Source organism: Fusarium poae, chromosome 1 (genome assembly GCF_019609905.1).
Source record: "Fusarium poae strain DAOMC 252244 chromosome 1, whole genome shotgun sequence".
NCBI lineage: Eukaryota > Fungi > Ascomycota > Sordariomycetes > Hypocreales > Nectriaceae > Fusarium > Fusarium poae.
Window position 1 is genome coordinate 3,031,658 of NC_058399.1, and position 24,218 is coordinate 3,055,875.

Below are 24,218 nucleotides of genomic sequence, written 5' to 3' on the forward strand. Positions count from 1 at the left end.
GGAGGATACAGAGATATGTAAGTAAGTGTACTCTGTAAGCTTCTACCGATAATCTTGAGACCATCTTTTCCAGGGTCCAGGTGAATGAATTCTCGGTCATATAAGCGAGGGTCCTTTAATGTCGATAGCCAGGTATACTGTGGTTTTTTTTTATTTTTACCAAGGTACTCCCTACCCCACGATACCATTAATTAATTAACAATTGAGGCCTCTTATAATAAACTATAGCATACGGATACTCCGTAATAAATTCTTCATCCGTACTCTATAATTCATATCATCTTAATTAGTGTCATTCCGGGTTACAAGACCCGGGTGGCTGTGGTATCAAAGCACGTGCCGGCCTAGCTTTAAGACCCGCGTATCCCCCAGCGCCTCGCTCGGCAACCCGCTAAGCTTCGAACGCTTGACGGGGATCATCAGACGAATTAGAGCCGAGGAGTAAGCGGTGCTTCACTGGTTTTCAGGGGTACTGTAGGCGACAGCCCTGGGACTAGGAGGTTCTAAGCACAGGCACAGTGCAATCAGTGGAGAGGAGGCTTGAATAAGGTGTTCAAGCCTAGGCCCCGAATTGCATCGAGATTGGTTGAATAGAAGTGCTTATTTCCCGTTCCCCTTGCATGGATCATGTCATTTGATCTTTCAAGTTCTGGTGCGCGGTAGATGCAAGAAGCTAATTCGATACATGAACTCGGTGATGGATTGATGGAGGTAACTAGGTACTAACTAACCTACATACATCCATGGACGATAAAGCCGTCCTGACGAGATAACGTTACTCCGTCTGTACCTTGCAGGCTTGTTCGATCTCGGTGGACTCGAGAAATTAAAAACTCCTTCATCAACGATAATAATAAATTGCAAGACCAGGGGGGGAGACGTGGCCCATCTCCATACCGAGACATTCTGGACTCTCACCCCAGAAGACAATGACCTGGACAAGGGCTCATTTCCCGTCCATCAATGGAGATCTCGGTGCTCGTGCTGCATCTGCCCAGAGCAACCCACTTGGTTCGCCTTGGGGCAATCTGCACAGTACGCACGCTATTTTCTGGAAGCAGTCAAGTTCCGTTGCGTAGGTTGCGATGGTGTCAGTGGAGTTTACTAAGTTAACTTCAGTTCAGGGGATGTGTACTGCATTACACCCCGATTCAGTCTAAATCCAACTTGAACCCCCTTTTGGATCACTAGAATTGATGTTACTTTGAAATGCGATTCAGTTGATCTGGGTTTGATAGTCCAATCCAATTACTTCTGACTTTCTTCCCTTCTTTCCCTCTCCCTTGTTTACTTTCCTTCACCTTGCAAGTCACCGACCAGGAAGAAGGAACAACACAAGCTGAGGCTGACCCGCAACGTCTTTTCCCTGTAACTGCCCGTTATTACTGGACAATTCTTTTAAACCTCACCGTATCTTCTTACATTACTCAAATTGATACTTTTTCTTTCTCAATCACCACCACCCATTATCATTCATCATCAACATTCCTTTCAGCCATTGAGCCACACCCAAATCATCCGCTCTTGTCGTTTTCGGCCACACGCTGGAGCTTGGCGCTTCCACCGCCCCTGAAAGACGCCAATCCTAATCCTGTGGGGGAAGGGATCCTAGGGGCCTGTTCCTGTTGGACTTGATTGATTGTCAACTCCGAGCCTACTGTGCTGTACCTACCTACCCGGGCTTGCTGCTTTCATTTCTCAACCCCGTCTCCGTGTGGCGCCCATATGAGACAGACGGCTGGCGCTGTTCCAGTTCCATCTCCCTCCAACATCATCTCGGTTTCGCATTTTTTTGTTTTTTCTTCTTCTCGATCATGAGCATCAGTTTGGGACGCAATGCGCCGTTGTCCCCAATCTCTATAGGCGGTAGCGACTATTCTGTTTCCAAGTACCAACCTGACGACGGCCCTTTTCCCAATCCCAACGGTCGCTCCAATCTTGCATCGCCCCCGAATTCGGGCGGCTCCAACGGCGCCATGAGCATGAACGGTTTTCCCAACCCTCCCATGGGCGGCCCGGGCCCAGGTCCAGGCCAAGGCCCCGGTCCCGGTCCTAGAAGCACTGGAGGACCATCGCCGCCTGCTTCAATTGCGCGCTCAAGTAACGGTACTCAGCTTTATGCTCGCAGTGAAGGCCGTAACAGTGTTCGCGGCGACCTCGACGAGGCTGTTCTCAGTGAGCACTACGTCGCTCTGCGCACCTTTCTCAACACCCGCGACCCCAATCACAAACAACAACCGAACAAAGCTCGCGACAAGCTTCTGCGCCTTTCCTCAGTTCAATTTTATGAGCTCAGTACCGATGTTTTTGACGAATTGATAAGACGACAGGCCGCCGCTAGGGCGCCTCCGAATGCGCCAAATGCACCTCCTTCGTTCCTGATGCCCGAGAATAACTTCCACCCCAAGCGAAACCAGGCTCGTCAAAGACTGTCTTCCCTTGGCCCTCCACGATTCCGAGACCTGGCTGCCGATGTATATCACGAACTTGAACGTAGATTCCCTCGCTTCGTGGGAGCCGACCTTGCTCGCACAGGAAGCCCCATGTCCATGAGAGGACCAGGCACCCCGATCAATGGCAACTTCCCCCCAAGAGCTCAGAGCCGCATGAGGAGACCTTCTGATGCCCCGTCTATGAGAGGACCTGGAGATGGCTACGGAATGCCAGCCTCTCCAGGTGGCCAGAATGGCGACTACGGACGTCCTACGCCGAAACAACTCAACCAGAATAATACAATCGTTCCCAACAAAAGCATTATGCTCGAGGAAGATGACGAAGGTGAAGGATACGCAGACCAGGACCCCAATCGCGAGAGCAAGAGGAGTGCCGGCAGCGGTGTAATGTCAGAGGTAAAGAATTTCTCGGGTTTTGCGCACAGACAGATACTAACACAATATAGGCCGATAGAAAAGCCTTGGAGGATTCCCAGAACCAGGTACGAGAACTACAAGAGAAACTCGAGAGTATGGAAGATGCTTGGAAGAAGGAGAAGGATGAGATGAACGGCGCTTTGGACCAGGAACGTTCACGAGCTGCTGCTATCAACCTCGAGAAGCAAGAGTGGAGCGATTTACGACTCAACCTTGAGAACAAACTAGCCGAGGCGCAGAACCTAAACGACTCGATGAAGCAAGAATTGCAGCGCGTACGAGATGATCATGAAACAGAGGTTCAGAGACTCAGAGACGATATGGATGCAGCACATCAAACAGAACGAAGTGTTGGGCATGGAACATCAGACTCGGAACTTCAACGGGAAAATGATGAGCTTCGACAGGAACTCCGGGAACAACAGCAGGTCACGGACGAGGTTAGAAAAGAGGCACAAGAGTTCTTACTCGAGATGCGTGAGCTTTCCCAGCAAAGTGGCACGACACACGAGCGACATGCAGAGCTTGAGAAGAAGATTGAGAGGCTTGAGCGCGAGGTTCACGAATGGAAGAACCGTTACGCTGGAGTCAAGACTCAGCTACGACACATGCGGGCAACCTCTGCTGGTCCTGGTATTGAACACGACGCGGCCAAGCACGTTCGCGAGCAGGGTTTCGTGGACGAGCGTGGCATGGTCAAAGACGTTCATGTCACCAAATTCCAAATCGCGATTGATGAGCTTCTGCAAAAGGCTCGAACTGAGGATCCAGAAAAGGTGGTTGACGCTATGAAACTCGTCGTCGTCAGCGTGCGCCGCATTACCAAGGATATTCAGGTGCCCCAGACTGATGATGAAGAGTTTCTCCAACAGCAGACCAAGTTGAGGTCCAAGGTGTCATTGACCGCAAACAACTTTATCACGGCCTCCAAGAACTTTGCGTCCAGCGCTGGGATGTCTCCTGTTTCCCTGCTCGATACCGCAGCATCGCACTTGGCCGCTGCCATTGTTGATCTGCTCCGTCTGGTCAAGATTCGAACGACCCCTGCTGAGGAGCTGGATGATGACGACGGAACCGTGACGCCTGCGGATTCCAGCGCTCTCTTCTCACCGGTTGCTACTGAGCATCCTGTCAGTATCCAGGACAGACTGCCGCCTCCTGCTCCTTTTCAAGGCCTGAGTGGTATGCGAACCAGCATTGACTCATCGGCATATAGCCCTCTCGGCTCGCCTCGCCAGTCCGCTGAGCCATACTCTCACCAAAGATCCATGTCCAAGGCCAGTGCGGTACCAATCGGCCTCGGGCAACCTACTGCGAACAACCAATCCAACGGACGGGTTGCGCCGCAGCTGGATCCCCGAGCCGCCGAAGATCTCAAGGTCAGTGATCTTTACACATGACGGCGTCAGTAACAGCAACACTGACAATTTCACCAGCTCTTTCTCGAGGAACAGAATTCCATCCTATCAGCCGAAATCCAGAGACTTGTAAACACTGTCCGCGGAGATGCCGACATGCGCCAAATTTCCGAAGACATTGGTTCCATTAACGGTATTGTCAGCGATATTATTGCGGAGTCGCAAGCATGCGGCCTTGGGGAGTCGGCAGCCCAGTTGGCTCAATGTCGAGCTCACCTACTAGAATCTGCTGATAAGGGTCAAGACATGTCCAACATGGGCGTGGCGACCAACGCACACGAGTGGCGTATGTGGGTGCAGACATTACCACCCATTGCATTCGGTTTGGCACGCGAGATCAAGGATCTTATCCAACAAGCAGATGACATGGCTAGACCCGGACGACCTGATGACTTTTCGTAATCACTTCATTTCTGAGACTCCGGACTTTTACAAACTTTACCACCCGGAATGCGCTTTATACCCCTGAATGCCAGTTTTGACACTGGATGAGCTCTTTGCTGTCCTAATGTTTTGTCTTGGATTGGTCAATAATACCGGGATTGCGTTGAACGTATCTCGACGATTAAGCGGGTTGAAGAGAAGAAAGGAACTTACAGTTGGGTAATGTTGCACGTGGGAATGCATAGGAATGGCGTTCGGAATATTATTGATAACGCAAACGCATGATGGAGGCAGACACGATTCTGAAATTCAGTATATAAGTGCGCCGGACATCAAGGAAGGATTCAATAGGGCTTTGGCATCGACTAAAGCAAGCTAGAGGAGGGGACATGGTTCAGTTCTGACAAGACTACACTACACGATGGACAATGATAATAGAGATAGACGAGAAATGGAATGTTATCAATTGTCTATGCTTATTATAATGGTTTCTTTATAGATGCTGGTCGTGAGTACAGTTGTGTGACAAAAGGCAAAGGTTCCAATGTTTCATTTGATATGTAGTCCAAGATTAGGGCCATCCTAAAGACTTAACTAGATATGATATGTAACGTTATATACTGTCTAAAATATTCCACCTTGTCTAAGATTTAGTTACCTCGTCCCGCTGCATCGGAACTAAGCTTGACTCCACTGGTATTCCCAATGCAACGGGACTTTTGCAGTAGGCGTCATACATGTGCCAATCAATACAGGACCACCCATCACAATCCCAAACACACACATTCCAATTTAAACTACTCTATCCAGCCGCCTAAGTGATACCTAAAACAATGGCTGACAACCCCCATGAGTTTCGGAGGAGGATCCTCCTGCTCGTCACAACGGGAGGTTTCACTCATGCAGGTACTGTAAATCCCCCCACACAATTGAAGGCCATCGTCATCAGAACTAACAACAACATCCAGCCCCAGTCCTTGAAATAGGCGCTGTTCTTGCTTCTCGTGGCCATGAGATCCAATTTGCTACATGTGCTGGCCAGGAGGAATGGACTTTTGGCTACCCCTTTATAAAAACTACTTATATCGTCGGTCCGGCGGCTACGCCAGATGACCTGGATCTTCACTATGAGAGGCTGCGTCTATGGCGCCACGAGCACGGCTTTGCTCCTATGATGAAGTCAAAGTACTTCTTTGATAATTTCTGGACAGAGACTTACAAGAACCTGCGCGGTCTGTGTCAGAATCCTTCTACGAAGCCCGACTTTATCGTCGCGGATTTCTTTGCTGATAGTGCGGCGAGGGATATGCTCAGGCAGTTCAACATCCAGCTAGCAAGCGTCTGGCCCCAGATGCCATATGCTATGGCGCCTGTGAGCTATCACCCAGGTCAGCCTGGGTTCCAGGCCGACGGGGCGTTGACCTCTGAGCATGCATCTTTGACCTCGCGGTTCTGGAACGAGTTTGTGGTGTTGGCAGCGCTACCGACGGTCATTCCTTGGCTGATCTGGACAAAGCGTATGCGTGTTGATGCAGGCGTCAACTACAGCCATTCTCTTCTCCCCAAGCCTGATTACCTTGTTCTGGTCAATTCTTTCTGGGGACTGGAAGCGCCTAAAGAACTGCCGCCTCTTATGACACCCGTTGGTCCTATCCTGAGCGACGAGTATCCTCCCCTGGACGAAGACCTAGCCCAGTTCCTCGATAGCCATGACAAGACGATATATGTGTGCTTGGGAACTCACGTCAACCTCCCAGGAGAAGAGTTAACAAAGTATCTTCTCGGATTCATCCAGGCCCTAGACGCTGGGTCTATCAACGGTGTCATATGGGCTATTCCCCAGAAACCGCGTGCCAACTTTGACACTTCAAATACCTATCCTTTAGCCGATGGTTCAACCATTAGCGTCGAAAGTCTTCTCAATGATGCCCACCCACATTTCCGTCTACCGGTGTTTGCACCCCAAAGAGCCGTCTTGGCACATCCCAACACTGTCTTATTTCTCACTCACGGTGGCGGTTCAAGTGCCAACGAGACTCTCTTCCACGGGACACCAGTCCTTGCAGTGGGATACTTCTTCGATCAGCTCTGCAACAGCGCTCGCCTCGCATCGTCGGGCGTCGGCACGTCTCTTGACAAATCCTATCTAACACCAAACTCCATTGCATCAGCCATAGAAAACATTGCGTCTGACAAGGATGGGTCGTTTACCACCAACGCCCGTCGCATGCAACGCATAGCAACCCTCAATTCCAAGCGGAAACATCTTGCAGCTGATCTTATAGAGGAAGTCATGATAGACCAAGAACTCCGGTTCCGCAATGGCGTTGAACTACGCCCTATGCATTTACAGACGGCTGATATGCGCATACCAATATGGAAGGCCAGGAACTGGGATATGTTGTTCATCAGCCTGACGGGGCTGGCAACTGGTGGTGTAGTTAGCTGGTGGTTTGTTAGAGATGGCTGGAGGAAGATACCTCTTATCCTGGCAAAGTCGGTGAGGTTTGGTAGGGTGTTTGCGAGAGAAATCTTCGACAGCCGATCGTGATAGCCCAGCCCAGCCCAGTCTCAGATACGACTGAGTATGCTGGGATGTATTGTAAGATGTCAGGTCTTGTGGCCGGCATTGTAAAAGCAGGCGCTTCTCTTCTCCATTTAGTAGACAATAGACAAAAGGACCTATAGTAAAATATATAAAACTCATGATCTGTCCTATATCGCATCCTGATAGCCACTCTAACGAATATCCTTAGACATATCCTAGAACTCTATCCTGAATATCACCATAAAATAACAAGATGGTTCTGCTATCGTTACAGAGGCTCCCCCTGCATTAACAAGACGTCTTAGGCCGGACGGTTGAATGGGGCTGTACAGCTGGCCAGCTTCCATGACGAATTAAGGAACAAGAAGTATACAATGCTGTCTACTATCACACGCAGTTCCTCAAGTTCAAAAACCTCAACTTACTTTCTATATGGCTCGCTTCTACGAATAAACAGATGAACGACTGATCAACTGGATTCGAAAGCTCTGTGGTGACCCTGATACGACCCGACGCTATCGCCGAGTAATTACTATGTGAAGAGCTATGTACCTGTTTCTGGAAGAGGATATCTCTTTTTTGCTGGATTATATTAGTTGTGTAAAGATGCGGAAAATGAAATATTCATTAATATAATATTTTGCTTGTTAGCTTCCTGGATCGACTGCCAAATCTTTAGGGAGAATATGGCAGAAGGAAAGAAAGGAACAGGCACATCAAAAACGCCAATCTTAGAATTTATGACGTACGACATAAACAGTGGCCTAAAATCTCTTCAAGATTACCTACATATGTTGATTGCACTTCCCTCAGGGTATTAGAAAAATTGGCTGCTGGAAGCATAAGAGACGAAATTAGTAGGCCACTTTATGTTCCTTAGACTATAGCTCTTAGACTATTTATTTTTGTAACCCAAGACTGAGGAGGTTGTTTTTTTCTGCTACCCACTGGACTTTGTCTATTCTGTTTAGCAGGCAATGAATGATTCATTGTCAACAATCAACAGGACCGATGGAAGACTGGAAGTGGGCGGGGAGGGTGCAATGTTTAGAGCAGACAATTCCCAATCATCACTTGACAACTCACGAGCAAAGACATTATTCTGAATAGATGCTCGAAGAAATCACTCCTATCAAAGACGACAGTCTGTGTATCAAGACGGGTAATGACAGTGACAAAGTAAAACTCTCTTTGTTCATGTACTATAAATTGCCTGGCCAAGTTAAAAGAACTCCAACAATGCCATCAACCTCCATTGAGGCGTGGGCCCGAGGTTTCCCCAAACTCTTGTACTTAATATACATTTGAACCAAGCACATGGAACTGATTGATAAAGATCCCTGTCGCCTTTGTCCTTCAACGTTGCAAGCGCAAGTGAAGAAGAGATGGACGGGGTCTTAGCGTGTCGATCATGCGCTTATCCTTTAATGGCATCAGTGTACCACTTCCTTGTCCTAAAATAGGTTACAAAGAATGATTATCCAATGTACAGACTGATTTAGATGCAGGTACTCAAGTTAGTAGTCTAGGTAATTAACAAAAGAATCACTTCCTTGTTTATAGAGACGAAGTGGCTGTTTTGGTCATTCTGGTCTCCCACGTAAACCTTCTTTTCGTTATCACTCACTGCATATTTACTTGGGAGATGTTTTATGAATTTCACTGCATGATTGTTTTTATCTCTCGCTTATCTTATTAAATGACAAATCTCAATCTTTTTTATACTCTCGTCTTTGTTCTCTCGGAAACCATGACGCAGGTAACCATTTCCATTGTATGTCTTCTTCTTCTTCTTCCTCTTCTTCTTGTCCCTGAAACTCGGTTTCCCCCGCGCTAATCAAGGACCTTGCAGGTGGTTTGCCGCTAGAATCCAGGCTTAGTTTCTTTTTTTGAACCAATCGCTGAACTCCCCGCTGGGTCCACACTTAGTCTTTTAGGTGGAGTTGGTTTCCATCCCTTCTGTCTTTTTTTCTGTATCCCACAATAGAGTGCAGTGCAGTGCAGTGCAGTGCGGGCAGGTAGGTGCTCTCCCGTTACGGCTCGTTTTCTTTCAGCAAAAACTTGAAAGACAAAGGGTAAGAAACACACTTTTTGGTGGTGTGCAGTGGCTTTGTTAGAGTGCCCTTCACAAAGCTTCAGTGACCATCGCTTCCTCTTCCCTTACTACTGCAGGTTTAGACTAGCACTTTTTAAACTCTTGTCTTTCCGCTTCTCAGGACCTTTTCAACAGCACCAAACCAGTTCTTTTGGATTCTCTCTTCACTTACTCTCCTACCTCAAATCTCATCTCGCAGAGACAATACAGCTATCGCAGTCTCTATTGAAAGACGCTCAATATTTGGAACTTGTCTCTCCCTCTTCTAGGATTATCCGAATATTTTAGTCTACAATCGAGGCGCACTCACTACACAAATTCTGGCCTTTTACTCATTACCTAGATTGTGAATCAGGTACCGACCAGGGTGGCGATTACGCTCACCTCTCACTCGTCGCCAACTTTTGCTCTCACCCTCACTCTCCACTATCAACCACATCAACCGTTCTTCTGTCTGTCGCAATCGCGAGACGGGCTCTCCCCTCGCTTCAATGGAGATTCAACATCCGTCGCATGAGTTTGCGACTCCTCATCTTCAATTTCAACACTCTTCTTCCCACCGTCAACCATCTACGCCTGCGCCTGCGCCTGCGCCTATTTCCGCTCCTCAGATTGCCTACGAGCAGGGTCCAATCCCCGCCAGCTCCTCAAACGTCATGGAACCAGCGCCATGTCCTCAGCAGCTACCAACCACTGAACAACCTTCTTCACTGCCAGACTTCAATAGGATTCAACCATCTCTAGCCCCAGCAAATGAGCCTTCGCCCCCTCCCGAACGTGACCAAGATGATGCCAGTTCAATTCTAAGCGACCTGCCATCGGAGCTTTGCGAACTTCCTGCTGAACTTCCAACTGAACTTGGCCCAATCGATTTTGACTGGGACGGCCCCGAAGGCCATGAAGTTTTGCGACTTAAACCAACTGTCCAACAGTGGAGCGATTTTTCAGCTAATCTTGCTTTTGCCCGGAGTCTCCAGGCCGAAAACCATGGCTGCTTCAAAATCGTCCTTCCGGAAGAACTTGTGGAGGATCTGCCAGAAAAGGACTCCCAAAAGGTTCCCGCAAACGCATACCGACCCACCCAAATCAAGAAGAACAGCTTCTGGCGAGTTGAGACTGTCTCTTCTGTGGGCAGCTTTAGCTCATCAGTCACTGGTCCGCAATCCAAGGTTTCTGCCATTCAGGCCATCGACCAGCTGAGAAAGTTGTACCGGAAGAATGATCGCAAACAAATCCGCAATGTACGCTATCGCGCGGATGTCCCTGCATGGACCCCCGAACAGCGACGTGAAGCCGGTGTTCCTGAACAGAGCCCAATATATCCTCTGAAAGGCGACAAGCTCGACAAGACCAAGGCCATAATTCCAGGAATCCACACACCTTATGTATACGAATCAGGGCCTCATTTCGGTGCAAGCTTTCAGATACACGCCGAGGACTTCAGACTCGTCTCACTCAACCACCTGTACAAAGGCCGAAAGATCTGGATTGTGGTCCCTTCTACAGCTGTCGACGTTGCTGAAGAAGCTCTTGGTCGAAAGGGCAAATGCTCCCAGTTCATGCGACATCGAGCCGAGTTCTTCTTCCCTCAAAAGCTTGAAAAGTTGGGCATACCCTTCCGCATCATCGACCAACGCCCTGGCGAGACCATAGTGATTCTGCCGGACGCATACCATGAAGGATTTAGCACAGGATACAGCATTGCCGAGGCCAAGAACTATGCGGATGATGGTTGGACTACCGAAACATACCAGGAATGCGAAGTCAAGTGTAAGCTTGCCACAATGATTCCTGCGGATTTAATGCGGCCCTTGAAGGATGGAGAGGCCCAGCTTGACCTTTGTTCGGGGTTCGAATTGCTGTCGAAAGACACACCACCAGCCACGCCACCAACGACACCGCCATCTGCGAATATGAAACGACGTCTCGATGACGAAGGGCAGAAAGCCGATAGTACTAAGCGGATCAAGGCGTAGAAGAAGGATTTGGTCTTCTCATCACATACCTACAGGGAGTTGGTACTGCTTTTTTTTTTTTTTGGGGGGGGGGGGGGGGGCGTATTGGTCGTCGGAACATTTTACGAGCTGCTGTGAGGTGAGAGGGGAACTTTGCAAAGGATGGCTTCGGGATACCCACGATGCCCGGCGTATGGAACCATTTTGGCAGCTCACTTTCGTACTTGGGACTGAGGAATTGTTTTGGAAGGCGTTCACATAAGTATTATGCACTTTTTGCCTCTTGCACTTAAACCAGAGGCCGGCCACCTTAATATTACTTTGATAGACAAGGCGTTTGTATTAATTTCTCGTTATGCGTCGTGTCAAAATCGTTACACTTGCTCCTCCATGTTGATGCATGCTACTATGCATCGCTAGTTTCCATATATACGTGAAACAAAGTATTCGGCAATGCAGATATAGCCAGCAATTACATATCCTAAACTAGGCGATGCCGCCTCTTTTCTTTACATACGTCGCTCCGCCTCCTGTCTCCTCATCTCATCACGGAAAGCATTGCCGCCATTGCCCTGATGAGAGAAGTTGGCATCGACAGGGCTACCTGCCAAGCTGCCGAGACCATCGCTGTCGGCACGAGCACGCTGAGGAGCATCGCGGTATTCGCCAGGAGGAGGGACCGAAGTATCGAGCTGGATGCCGTTGTCACGGGCACCGAAGATGCGGCGCTTGGCACGGCCGGTGTAGCCATGGCGGGCGCGACCAGAGATGTTACCGAGCCCGATGCGACGGGTCTTGCGGTTCCACAAGAAGCCGCCGATGATGAGAAGAAGGAGGCAGCCGAAGACAACGGGCAGGGCGATGATGAGAGTCTGGCCCTCGGGGAGCTTCTCGTGCGCCTTCTCGGGGAAGTCTTTGTCCTGGAGGTAGAGGAACAGGGTTGCGGACTCTGTCTTCTCGAGCGAATTGTTGCTGTTGCTGTAGAGCGTGAGGGAGATGTTATGCGAGCGCTTCATGTACTCCGAGTTGGCATGGAAAGGCCAGTAGCCCCAAGCAGCGGGAGCAGCGGATTCGGGGAAGTCCTGGTACTTCTCCCACTCCTTGCTGGAGCTGTTGAAGAAGTTGAGACGGGGTGTGATCATGAGGGTGGAGTTGTCGGAGGACTTTGTCTTGTTGAAGTAATCAGGATCCCAGGTCACTGTAGCATAAGCAGTTAGCAATTGGACATGAATTGATGCGCTAATGGCTTTGGCAACCCACCGAAGTACGTCTTGCCAACATCAAGAGTGCTATTGGCATAAGGAGAGCAGAAAGGAGCATTTTCGCCATCCTTGTTGTAGCATCGCGAAAAGACACCCTCGCCGTGCTTGCCAGTGGCCTGAGGGTTGGGAGGCTCGCCAGTGCTGGTGTAGGCCTTGCCCCAGCTGGTGTAGGTGTAGACGCTGGCGGTGAGGTCGTGAGGAGCAGCGTCGACGATGGATGTGGTACCGTCAACGGTAGTGTACGAGGGAGTGTAGGTCGTGGCGGGCTGCTGCTCGTCATCGACGGTGACCCAGGCGGCGGTCTTGTCGGCTCGCTTCTCGAGAACAGGAGCATCGGCTTGAAGATCGCGCTCGTAACGAATGACAGTCGCATTGGCGAGGGCCATGAGGCCCATTGAGGCCAAGATCTTGGAAGCGCGCATTGTTTTGTTTTGTTGGTTGTTCCCTGGGTGATGTCGATCCCTTTTATACAGAACGAAGGAGCTCTTTCTTACGAGACACGCAAAGAATCGCCGACGGGGAACAAGGGCGACAACTAGTCTATGTAGAAAAGAAAAGAGGTTAAAGAGAAAGAAAGAGAAAAAGAAAAGAGAAAGCGAGAAAAGCTGGAAGACGGGAGATTTGAATGCCAATGCGATATCCCAGTTCATTCCGAGTCCAGCCCCAAGGCCAGAGCCAGGAGAAGACCGATCGGGCCGGACGGAAATGCCATGGAACCAACCACAAGCTGGACTTTTTTCTTCCATTCCCGTTTTCTCTTATTTCGCGCAGGTCGATAGTGGGCCTAGCGCGCATTCCCCAGGCGATAGCCAGGGGTTTTACGGGGCTTCATGCATTGGACGCTGTAGCGTGGAGCAATCGCCAAGAGTGCCCAGACGGGTGATGGAAGAATGTCTTCATGAGATGGAAGCTGGGCGTGATGTCATGATAACAAGCTTGAGAGCGAGTATAGAGTTGTTCCAACGATATAGTCAGTATAGGGAATATATGGTAACGAACTGGAGCAGCACTCGAGGGTTGACCATTCTAAAGCTGTAACCAATCATCAGCTGTAACAACTTATATAAAGTTATCTGCCGGATTATTGTTTCTAGGTAACATCACTGGACAAATCCCAAGTCCAAGGCCACTTAAACTTTGAACCAAATCTTCTTGGATTTGTTATCTGACAGACATGCTATTTTATAGTGTACGAGTATACTGAGACATACGAAGGCGATTACGATAACTCACCACGGACAGTCCATAGGAACCGCTTTCTAATCTCCTCCATACCTACAGCATGTATGTACCAGCTGAGAAGCCTGTTGTTCATCAAGCGGGTCCACGACCTTTGGTGAGATGGCCGAGTTGGTTATGGCGCCAGGTTAAGGTTAACCTTAACACCAATTTCCTGGTGGAGCAATCCTCCTGGGTTCGAGTCCCAGTCTCATCAAGTATATCTTTTTGATTGCCTGTCAGATTATCTGTCAACACCTGTCGTGTGCCTCCTTTCTTTTTGTTAAAGTCCAAGTCCAAGTCCAATGCCACTTAAGATAACATCAAACACTCAAGAGTCGGAAGTAAGATCCGGACGTCTCTGAAATGCATGGTCCCAATCCCCCTTACATAACTCGGTAAACGTCCTTCCATTATCAAGGCGATGACCATAGGTATAAGCTTCAGGTTCGGGCTTATGGCCATAGCATTTGGACTTGTAGCATACCCTCACTGTCTGTAAGTTTGGGCATGCTTCGAGGATACGGTCGGTGAGGTTGCTATACCACTGAATGAGATCGACATTATCGATTTGATGGGACTCTTCGAGATAGCCATCGTCGTCAAAAAAGTCCTCACATTCGGCAGGCGGTTTTCCATGCAAGCCTATAGCCACAGCGAGAGCTTTGAACTCGTCGTCAAGCCGTTCTAAATTGATCTCGATGGCAAAATGCTCAATGCTGGAACTGTTCAACACTTCATAGAGCCACTCAAAACCAAGTTCCTAGTAGAAATAATTAGTACAATATATCAGTGTAGCGATATATTAACCACTAACGAGTTCCCGGTAGTGCGAGGCGTCAGATGGTGAATGACCATAAGGCACCTTAACAGGCCCAAGAATGTACAGACACTTGAGACCAGGGAAATCTTCCGTGACCTGCTGGATTCCCTGTACTTGAACCCCGAATCCTTCGTTGATGGCGTAGTAGGCCCAACCGGGGTCGAAGAATATGGAGAGCGTCTCGAGTGAACACGGCTGGGTTGAGTACATAGACTGGAGCTCTAAGTACTTTATGCTTTTGTATTGATGACGCCCGCACCAGGTATTGAGTGACACATTCTTCAGGACGTCGGGATTGCAATGGTTGAGAGCTGCAACAGCCATGTGTGCGGAACACTCCAGGTAGAGCGTCGTGACATTATCCCATCGGCTGGTCACGGCCAAAAGACGAGAGAATTCAGCACCGTTGATAAATTGAGCTTTGTAGTCCTGGATACATAGCTTAATTTGCTCGGCGTTGACCATCTTGGAGAGACTGCTAACAAGTCGCTTAACGAGGCCGGCAGCTGGTGGCTTAGGAGGCCAAAGACGTCCTTTTAGGCAAACAGAAATCTTCCTGTACAAGCGGGTTAGCAATATTGATCTTGATAAGAATAAGTCACAAAATCCTACTTGATGAACGTGTGCTTTATTTCATACTTCTTGTCCAGAAATAATTCCAAGGTATGATTGAGCTCGTCCACACCGCAAGAAAACGTAACTTGTCTCCAGTCGCCTGGAGAGAAACACTCATAGAACGTTTTGCAGGCCAATTTAAGATTCGAACGATCCTGCTTGGTGAGATAGGAGCTGATCATGCAGCAGCACTCCTCTGGAAGTTTGTCCATGGTCGTAACCAAAGAAAAGAATGCCGATAATACACCCCCAGGAGAAAGAAAGAATGAATGAATGAATGAAGGCGTAGGGGTCTTAGCCTACTAGCAGATCACCTGCCAGTGGCGGTTGCCCGATGGATGGAAGAGAAAGGATATTACAATGCGAGTGTGTGTTGTAAGGTTGAAATGATTCTCAAGAAGAGAACGGAGGAGAAGGAATTTTTAGGCACATGTACCTATGCAGAATGAATTAGGCAGCGTAAGTGAATTAGTGTTCATTGGGATCTATTGTTTTATTTTTCGAAGTGGAATCATTTGTTTAACAGTTCATCACTGCAGAATGGATAGGGGCTTCCTTTGACAGTGCTTGCCGGTGGCAGAGCGGTTTAGGATAATATTATATATTTATTCATTGGGCTACCCAGTCTCGTAAATCATTATTGGTCAAATAAGGCAGGTTAAACAGGTAGATGGTCAGCTGCTCAATAGCTGGGTTTCCATACCTACCTAGGTAGCTACCTAGGTATTTACTTGAACCTACAAAGTAGTAGGTTATTCAACGATGGTTCATACTTTGGACTAGAATTATCAGAGACTTATAAGAAACTGATTGGGATCACAGAACATTATGGAAAGAGACGATTGGAGAATGCAATTTTGATCCCTATATAAATTCAACTTGGAACTCCCTACCCTTCCTTACCAGAAACCATCTCTCACACTCCTTTATATCCAAGAAGGCCCTCGCCAGTCAACGTAAACAGGCTCTTCGTTTATGAAACGGTAGGGGATTTCCTCATCTTGGTTAGCAACATAGATCATGTCATCCCGTCCGGTGTCTCCAATCCCACCAAGCAACTTCATGATCTCGCTCTGCGAGCAAGCGCTGAGATTTCGGATCCTAGACACGACATACATACCGTTCCTGAACTCTCGGGTCAGGAGATACGCCCGCTGTTTGGGATGGTACGGAGGGAATCTGAATGCGCCATACCCTCTCAGTCCATCGTAGATGATGGGATAGAGATGCTCCCATCCCTTGGGGGCATCTCTAGCAAGACGAGATTGTAAAGTCTCCTTGGCCTTTCCGAATACGGTTCGGCGAATTTCATCCCGCTCTTCTTCAATGGCCATGATGCGAAAGCAAGCAGCAAGAGGACCTTCGTAGTCGCGACAGGGGGGAGGGGTCCACGTACCTTCAAGGATCAGGCTCGTTTTCATCCGCTCCGCGATGGTCTCGGTGTTTATGAGACCCTCCTCTCCGGGCATGAAAAGACGCATCTCTTCAAGTGTGTACATTAGCGAGTCGCACGAAGATACACTGGCAGGCGAGTCCGGGCTGGGAACAGGCGAGTACCCGGCCGGGTCCATAGCCTCATCTAGTGGGAAAGACGAGTTACCTATTGTCCACTTACCGTCATTTGCGCCGGTACATTGAGAGACCCTGTTCACCTGATTAGTACGTTTCTTTGGAATAAGCTCACACTTCCATCTTTCTAGGTCCCTGATGTTGAGGTGGCAGACGTATCGATCTGTTTCCATGTCGCTGCTCAGAGGCATGCAGATCCTGAACCCAGGGGTTGAGATTAGTTTGGTCCGAAAGGAAGACATTTTGAGAGAAGAAAGAGTTGTCTCTTTTTGGAGTGATTTGATTGATTTGCTGAATAGTCGCTTGAAGCTTTGGTGGATGGTTGCCGTCGAGGCCGGCTTGACGGACGATATTTGTAAAGAAACTTGGAACTTATCAGCAAACACAAATCTGTGAACTATGAGTTTAGTGAGACGAATATTGACAGGTGGTGCCTTTTTAAATATTTATTCTCTATCGCAGTTGTAAAAGTTTGTAAGACAATGCCTTTTGTTCTAAGAACATAGAAGAGGTCATGTTCGTCCACCAAAAGCTGAACATCCATTTTGTTACTTAGACAGCAAATCATGGCTGGAATACAAGACCTCGCCTTAGCCGTTATAGTTAGTATAACAAACAATGAACACAAGAAAAGTGGTTTGTTGACAAGCTGAACAGATATAGACAATATATGTATCCCCAAACACTCAGATACATCACCAATGCATATTGTTCAACTTCAACTACAGATTAAAAAGTGGGATTATTGATTGTGCTTAATCGCATACATCATATCATAAGGTGCGCGGACGCAACCCTTTTTGGTTCTTCTGATTTTGGTGCTGGTTCTGGTTTCTGGGTCCCATACCCAGCCGCTGCACCTGCAACACTTCTTGGGTTCTTGAACCCATTCGTTTCTATACCTCTTTTTTCTTTAGGAAATAAAAAACTTGCCCTCTCTCCTGAAAAACAATGACCCAGTAATACTACCAACACGCTGACTTCGAAGCATAACCATTTCCCTTCCCAGTCTGCCTTATTGTACGTCGTTTTGAAATGTGCTATCTGTGACGAACCCAACCCAACCATAAGGATATTTTCAAAAGAATATGCATAGTACGTAGTTTATTAAATACAAAAAAAGACCTGGTGATATGGCCCTAGTCACAAGCTGTATACCGTTCGAGGAAGAACCAAGGCTTAGACGCCCAGGCTAGTAGGTAGTAGAAAAATGGCCTCCCAAGTTTTCGGGTATAAAAATAAGTAGTCTAGGAACTATACTCTAAGGAGCATAAAGTGATCTACTAATCTCATCCCTTATGCTTCCGGTGGTCAATCTTTCCAGTACCCTGAGGCTAGGCTAGGCTAGGCTACGCGTTGCCGTTTGGTTCCTCGATCGGGAGTATTTTCTAACCGTAAATCGTCACGGGGTATTTCTTCTGTTCCGGCAGGACTGGGTGTATTGGTGTGGCTCGCATGTGGCATCACATGTCCTGGGTGCAGTGACGCTTGGTTTTGATGGTGTGGGTCTGTGTCGAGAGTGAAGTTGAAATCGTTGCCATCGCCAAATTGATGTTCACCTGACAGTGCATTGATGTCAAAGAACTGATCAAAATCGGTCGACTGGGGATCGAAGTACGCTCCCGCGTCATCACTCAACCCGGGGACATGTCCAGAAGGACTCAACGGTCCTAGCATATTACCGAGCTCGCTTATCTTGGCGTCCTGTTCGCTCTGGAGGCGCTGAAGGTGGTCCAGATCGATCGAGTTGGAGTTGATTTCGTTGATAGAAGGCGGCGCCATTGGCGGGCCCATGATAGGGGAGAGCGAAGGGGGTGGGACGGATTCGGCTGGTGGGGGTGAGACAGAGGCAGCGGTAGACATGGTGGGCATGGCCATGTGGGAATTAGATGTAGGGATCTGTGCAGGAGTAGGGACTGGTGTGGCAGAGACAGGAGTTGGTGCGGGAGTTGACCTGCCCGAAGGAGCAGCAGAGGACTGCCCGGCCATAAAGTTTACCAGCTTGTTTCGCTGAGCATTGCTCAATGCGTTAGGCGCACTGGCAACTAAATCTGCTGCGTCTGGAATATCCATGCCATGGCCGTTGTTATGTTTATTGTGTTCATTGATGAGGCTCATCATTCGTTCCTCGGGATTTGCCTCAAGTTCCTGGCGAAGGTTGGGGGAGGTTGAGTCGCTCGGGGAATTGTCGACGAGTTCTGTGACATGACCCATCTCAGGGTTATGGTTGTGGTGGCTGACAGGCTGATACGCTGTGCTGCCAGGCGTAGACCTACTTGAAGTAGATGATCTGACTGTCTGATGAGGTGCCGGTAAAAGCCCTCTGGCCTTCTTGGGTGCCCCGTATGAGTTGGGGTGCATCTGATGGATGTACTCGCCCAGCTCATACACACTACCGTGCTGGGCAGACTGCTGGTTGCTGGTTTGGTTCGTGATCATCGAGATAATGTCACTAACATTCTGCGAATTGCCCTGATCTTCCAGTGTTTTCCTAAATACATTGGCGAGGAAGTTGAGAATCGCGTTGATGGAATTCTGGTGACGGTCGTGCTGGCTCTGAAACATGAGGGCCTGGTTGTACAGCTCGGTGTTGTTCCGCTGCAGACGACTTATTGCGCCGAGAATGAGCTTCTGCTGGTCCCTAACTTTACCTAACTCTTCACGAATAAGGCCCATCTCTTTTTTGGGCACTGGCTGAGATTCACCAGCTGGCAAAGATCGAGGAGGTTGGGCAGCAGTAGGCCCCAGCCCAGAGGTGAGTACCTCCTCGTTCGCAACCTCGTCTTCACTGTCATTGTCCCCCTCAGCACCTTTTGAGCCCTTCTTAGCTTTGCTCCCGCTCTTGGGCTTGTTGATCAGCCACAGAAGATTTGGGTGTCCTCGTCGGAAATAAGGGTTGGAGTATTCGCTTGGGCTCTTGTTCTTGCGCTCGCTAGCTCGCATGGAATTGTCTGACAGCCCCACGCGTTTGTGGAAGCCATACATGTTGAGTTGCCGAACGAAAGAGGCGTAGTTGTTGTGCTTGAACAATTCTGGGATCAAAGTCTTGGCAAATTCGTCCTCGTCAAGCACAACGAACGAATCTCCCTTTTCCGACCATCGGATCAAGTCTTCGTTTTTGCGCTCCTCTAGGAAACTTGAGGCGGTTAGCGTGTCTTTTTCGATTTGTCGGCCACACAAACTTACCTGCTCAGCTTCTGCACAAATGGTGGGATCTGCTTGCGCTTGGCTAGCGCATCCTTTTTTGCCTTTTGGGCCCTCTCCTCCAACACCTCGATATTGTCCTGCTCATTCAAGTTTTCGAAATTTCCTTGAAGTAGTGTGTTTTCATCACCGACAAAGTTTCCCCAGGGCTCAACAGCCCCATCAAAATTCCGTTGGTTTGTCGGAACAAGCGCATGATTCATTTGTCGCCGCGCAATTGTGTTTGATGGCGTCGGCACGGGCTGAGAATATTGCTGCTGTGCCGGGACGAGACCAAACGCGTTGGCATTTTCGTCCATCATCCCGTCGACTCCATTCATGTAGTTTGAGGGGTCGGCCATCCCATTCCATCGCAGTCCCTGGCTGCCTGCCCCGTTTCCTGCGTTGTATTGTGGTTGCATTTGCTGCGGTATGGGCACCATAGGCGATGCTCCTGGTGTCGCTCGTTTCCTGGAGTTGGGTGCAGACATGAAAAAGGTCCTGGAAGGTGGGCGCTTCTTCGGAAGCGGTGAAATTGGTTTCGTGTGGATTGGCTACTATCGATGCCTAATCCTGTTGGGTTGGAGTTTGGGGATGTGGTGTTCTCGGAGCAGTTTGTCGCCTTGGTAGTAGTCGATTTCACGCAGTGATTGCCTCGAAAGGCTGGTAAATCTGGAGAGTAAATTTGTGATTTATTAACAATTCCGCACGAGATTGCGCGAACGTCATTCGTGGTAAGCGGTCAACGATTGATGTTTTGCTCGGCCGTCTCGGGTTTGTGGGAAGAAGCACGATAGGCGTGCGTGACTGATGTTAAAGGAAGTAGGTAGCGAAGAATCGCGTGTGCGCGTGGAAGGAAATGTGCTATCGCAAAGGGCAGGATCAAGGTCAAGGGGATTTTGCGGCCAAGAGAAGAGGCGCAGCGCAGGCTTGTGAATCCGGTCGCGGAGAGATAACAACGGTTGAAACTCAAAGACAGCCACACGTTTGCTCTACCTCGTGTACGGAGCTCGCGGTGGTGATGCCTTAAAGCAATATGAGTTGCGTAGCGCGTTCTGCCCAAAGTTATGGAGACTGAAGAAAAGGCTGAATGGGAAAGGCAGTTTGCTGGCTTCGAGGTGGGCCTGAGTCTATATAGATCAAGGGTGATAAGAGCTGGTGGGCAGCGTGCCCATTCTGAAACGTAGGTAGAGCTATAGGCGATGTACAGGCGACAAGTACCGTTGTTGCGACTTGAATGGACAGTAATAGTGCTGGAGGCAGTGGTGCAGTTCCGTGACGGTGGTGATGCTGAAGTTGACCGTCGCTGCGATTATGGGTCTCCGGAGCATTTGCAGCGAGCGGATCAAATGTCAAATATTTTTTAGTCCAATCAGAGAGTAGGACTTTGCATGGACATCTCCATATTCACGTGATGATAAGACGAGATCTCTCGATCTATACCAACTCGATGTTGAAGAAAAGCTGTAGGTTTCAACGTTGATGAACGTTGTAACGATTTATATCGTATTTTGGCAGCTCAAGTTGACAATTCACTTACAATCAAGAGACAACTTAATTTGTTATCTTTTCAAGGTTCATGATAATTATGACCTCAATAAGGACACTCAACAGCATCATCACGATCGATCGGCATGATCTAGTTAATGTGGGGACGGCAGTTATAATTCATAATGTCACTTTTCTTCAACAGTTAGTAACAGACAAGTTAAAATCCTAAGTTTTAGGGTACAAAATAAATAGCATAAAAAGTCTAATATAAATAGCATAAAGTGGCCTGCTGATTTCGTCTCTTGTGCCTACAACGGCAACATTTCCGGTACCTTATGGAAGTTATCCCCATGTCAAATCAGACCAACAAACAACCAGGCAAAATACCTGTGCGTAGGTAGCAGAAAAGATGGCCTCTTCGCTTTAGGATAAAAAAAGATAAATGACTTAAAACCATAGCCTAAAGAGCATAAGGCGACCTACTAATTTTGTCCCTTATGCCTAAGCGGCCAACTTTTCTGGTACCCTAAGGCCGGGTAACATTGTAAGGAAATGCATGGGCATGGAACATGGTCTCAATGCTTCTATGCTGGGTATCGTAGACTGACTATTCCCAATATGGCAACAAGCTGAACTGCCAACAGCGGGTTCAACACAACTCAAGGATATCTACATGATTCTTCTCGTTCATTTTGCTCCGCGTCCTGCAAGCGAGGCGGCTTGTGCCATCTTGGCGTTCCTTGCTGCATCTCGTGCTTGATCCCACGCTCGACCCGAGTTTCCTTGTCGTGCATCCCTGGCTGCCTTCTTCTCATCCTTGAGAGTCCGAGCCTTCTCGCGCGGATCAATCACAACGAGTTCCTCCTCCGCCTTTCTACGGTTGCTTAGGTCCTTACCCAGCTTATCCGCCGCAAAGCTGAGAGCATGCGACATCCAACCCTCGTCGTCACTCTCGTCCTTCTCTTGCTTATCCCATGACGTGCAGCTTTGGCAATTTGCGATAAAGTGCAGATCACACAACTCAGCTTCCTCGTCCCCAGCTTGCGCGTCTCCCCTTTCCTTGGTAGTTTCACGGGCCGCTGATTCAGTCTCTTTCTCTGGAGGTGCCTTCTCCAGTCTTGACTGGAAGGCTTTAAGCGTTCGAAGCGCTTTGGCGTCTTCCGCTGCTGAAGTATTAACAGCCCCTGGCCTTCGTTTTCGTCCCCTGATTGATGTTTCGGGGATCATAGATTCTAGCGCAGACTTCTTCTTTTCCTTCGCAGGTTCTTCTGAGTGTATCGTCCGTCGCATTGATGCCTTGAGCGCCGCCATCTCTTCATTGGCTCGCTCCAGTGCTGTCTTTCGGGGGGCCTCCGGCTCGGGTGATTCGTCCTTGATCTCCATATTGACAGGTGGGGCAGACTTTTGCCGAACCTCCTTGGGTGGCTCACGGCGGGTGGCCTGATCCGAATCCTTATCTTTGTCTTCTTCAACGATTGGCACTATCTTTTCCGATGCTCGTTCCTTCTTGGCCTTTGCTGGTTTGCTGCGAACCTCGTCTCGCTCCGGAGCTTCCTCCGGAGCTTCCATAACGATCCTGGGATCAAATTTCTTCTTCTTCAGCACAGGCATGTCATCGTCACCTTCGTCGTCGCCAAAGCTCAGTAGTTGTTTGCCTCCTTTTCGCTTTTTCTTCTTGTCTTTGGTTGTGGCCGTTTTGGACGGCGCGATGACAGCAACTCGAGATCGCTTCTTCATATCTTCGAAAGGATTAACCAGTATTTCTATGCGCTCGATCTTGACCGGGTAGGTTGGGCGTTCTGTAGCTTCATCCACTTCGCCTTCGCCCATTTTCGCCAAATTGTAGACCGTATCGTCAGCGATTCGTCCAAACATGGTGTTCTTTCCATTCAATTCCTCGGCTGTGTCGAGAGTGAAGAAGAACTGACTGCCGTTTGTATCCGGACGCGATTCGTTTGCGGAACCCAGCAGACCTCGGCGATTGAATTTGAGACGCGAATGGAACTCATCCTTGAAATTGATTCCTGTTGGTCCTGCGTTCTTGCCCATGCGCTGGTCCATAGGCCAAGGGTCCAGATCGCCACTGAATGCGCCTCCATCATATATCGACTCTCCGCCGTTGCCAGTACCCGTGGGATCACCTCCTTGTAGAATGAAGCCAGGGACCAATCGATGGAACATAGTGTTATCGTAGTAGCCATCAAGGGCTAGTTGTAAGAAGTTGCGACATGTCAACGGCGCTTGTTTGGCGAACAACTCGACCGAGAGTTCGCCTCGGGTGGTGTGGATGATGACTGACGCTGTAGGTTGCGGTTCGAGGTTATAGATCGCTGACATTGCGACTTAGTTATTGCGTGGTAATCGAGAAGCTGGTGTTTGTTGTCGATGCCGCAAAGGAAAACGCGTGCAATGAAGAAAGTTGATTGAGGTTGGAACGCTAAGAGCTTGGCTTGCTAGCTCACATGGATCTCCACACGGCACTATCGATAAGCAGCTCCACTTGTGTGTTAGATCGTGAGCTAAACACCAACAACACATCACCAACACTAGCAAACAGTTCACCGGACTGCCTCAAAAGAAAGAAGAGAAACCCAACAGTACAAGCAACTACTAAAATTCAAGTACATAGTAACACCCTGACATCACATATAGTATTTTAAATCCATCCTATCATGCCTTGTGCTTTAGATACAAACATTTATCCTTTTTCCTTTCCTTTACCCATTCAGGAAGAATTAGAACCAAGGGTAGAAAATACCTTCACCTGCATACTTGAGTATCTATTGT

The 24,218-nt window shown here is 48.7% G+C and overlaps 7 protein-coding genes and 1 non-coding gene across 8 annotated transcripts; 4 read left to right on the forward strand and 4 right to left on the reverse strand.

Moving 5' to 3' along the window:
* Positions 1–1,814: 1,814 nt before the first annotated feature.
* On the forward strand, positions 1,815–4,690 carry FPOAC1_000993 (uncharacterized protein; the record flags this gene model as incomplete). Its single annotated transcript, XM_044845601.1, has 3 exons — positions 1,815–2,849; positions 2,900–4,249; positions 4,307–4,690. 3 exons carry the CDS (start codon positions 1,815–1,817, stop codon positions 4,688–4,690), a joined length of 2,769 nt encoding a protein of 922 aa, XP_044711517.1.
* An 815-nt stretch (positions 4,691–5,505) lies between these two features.
* Positions 5,506–7,223, forward strand: FPOAC1_000994 (uncharacterized protein; the record flags this gene model as incomplete). The annotated part of the gene is made up of 2 exons (XM_044845602.1): positions 5,506–5,578; positions 5,641–7,223. 2 exons carry the CDS (start codon positions 5,506–5,508, stop codon positions 7,221–7,223), a joined length of 1,656 nt encoding a protein of 551 aa, XP_044711518.1.
* A 2,583-nt stretch (positions 7,224–9,806) lies between these two features.
* On the forward strand, positions 9,807–11,291 carry FPOAC1_000995 (uncharacterized protein; the record flags this gene model as incomplete). Its single annotated transcript, XM_044845603.1, has 1 exon — positions 9,807–11,291. The coding sequence occupies one exon, from the start codon at positions 9,807–9,809 to the stop codon at positions 11,289–11,291; it is 1,485 nt and encodes a 494-aa protein (XP_044711519.1).
* Positions 11,292–11,779: 488 nt separating this feature from the next.
* FPOAC1_000996 (uncharacterized protein) lies at positions 11,780–12,954 on the reverse strand (the record flags this gene model as incomplete). Its single annotated transcript, XM_044845604.1, has 2 exons — positions 11,780–12,468; positions 12,531–12,954. The coding sequence occupies 2 exons, from the start codon at positions 12,952–12,954 to the stop codon at positions 11,780–11,782; spliced, it is 1,113 nt and encodes a 370-aa protein (XP_044711520.1).
* Positions 12,955–13,867: 913 nt separating this feature from the next.
* On the forward strand, positions 13,868–13,967 carry FPOAC1_000997. Its single transcript has one exon. It is a non-coding gene; the product is annotated as a tRNA-Leu (tRNA).
* Positions 13,968–14,081: 114 nt separating this feature from the next.
* Positions 14,082–15,400, reverse strand: FPOAC1_000998 (uncharacterized protein; the record flags this gene model as incomplete). The annotated part of the gene is made up of 3 exons (XM_044845605.1): positions 14,082–14,513; positions 14,568–15,129; positions 15,186–15,400. The coding sequence occupies 3 exons, from the start codon at positions 15,398–15,400 to the stop codon at positions 14,082–14,084; spliced, it is 1,209 nt and encodes a 402-aa protein (XP_044711521.1).
* A 714-nt stretch (positions 15,401–16,114) lies between these two features.
* On the reverse strand, positions 16,115–20,431 carry FPOAC1_000999 (uncharacterized protein; the record flags this gene model as incomplete). The annotated part of the gene is made up of 4 exons (XM_044845606.1): positions 16,115–16,832; positions 16,873–17,121; positions 18,151–19,893; positions 19,944–20,431. 4 exons carry the CDS (start codon positions 20,429–20,431, stop codon positions 16,115–16,117), a joined length of 3,198 nt encoding a protein of 1,065 aa, XP_044711522.1.
* A 1,687-nt stretch (positions 20,432–22,118) lies between these two features.
* On the reverse strand, positions 22,119–23,768 carry CWC27 (Peptidyl-prolyl isomerase cwc27; the record flags this gene model as incomplete). Its single annotated transcript, XM_044845607.1, has 1 exon — positions 22,119–23,768. The coding sequence occupies one exon, from the start codon at positions 23,766–23,768 to the stop codon at positions 22,119–22,121; it is 1,650 nt and encodes a 549-aa protein (XP_044711523.1).
* Between the last annotated feature and the right edge of the window lie 450 nt (positions 23,769–24,218).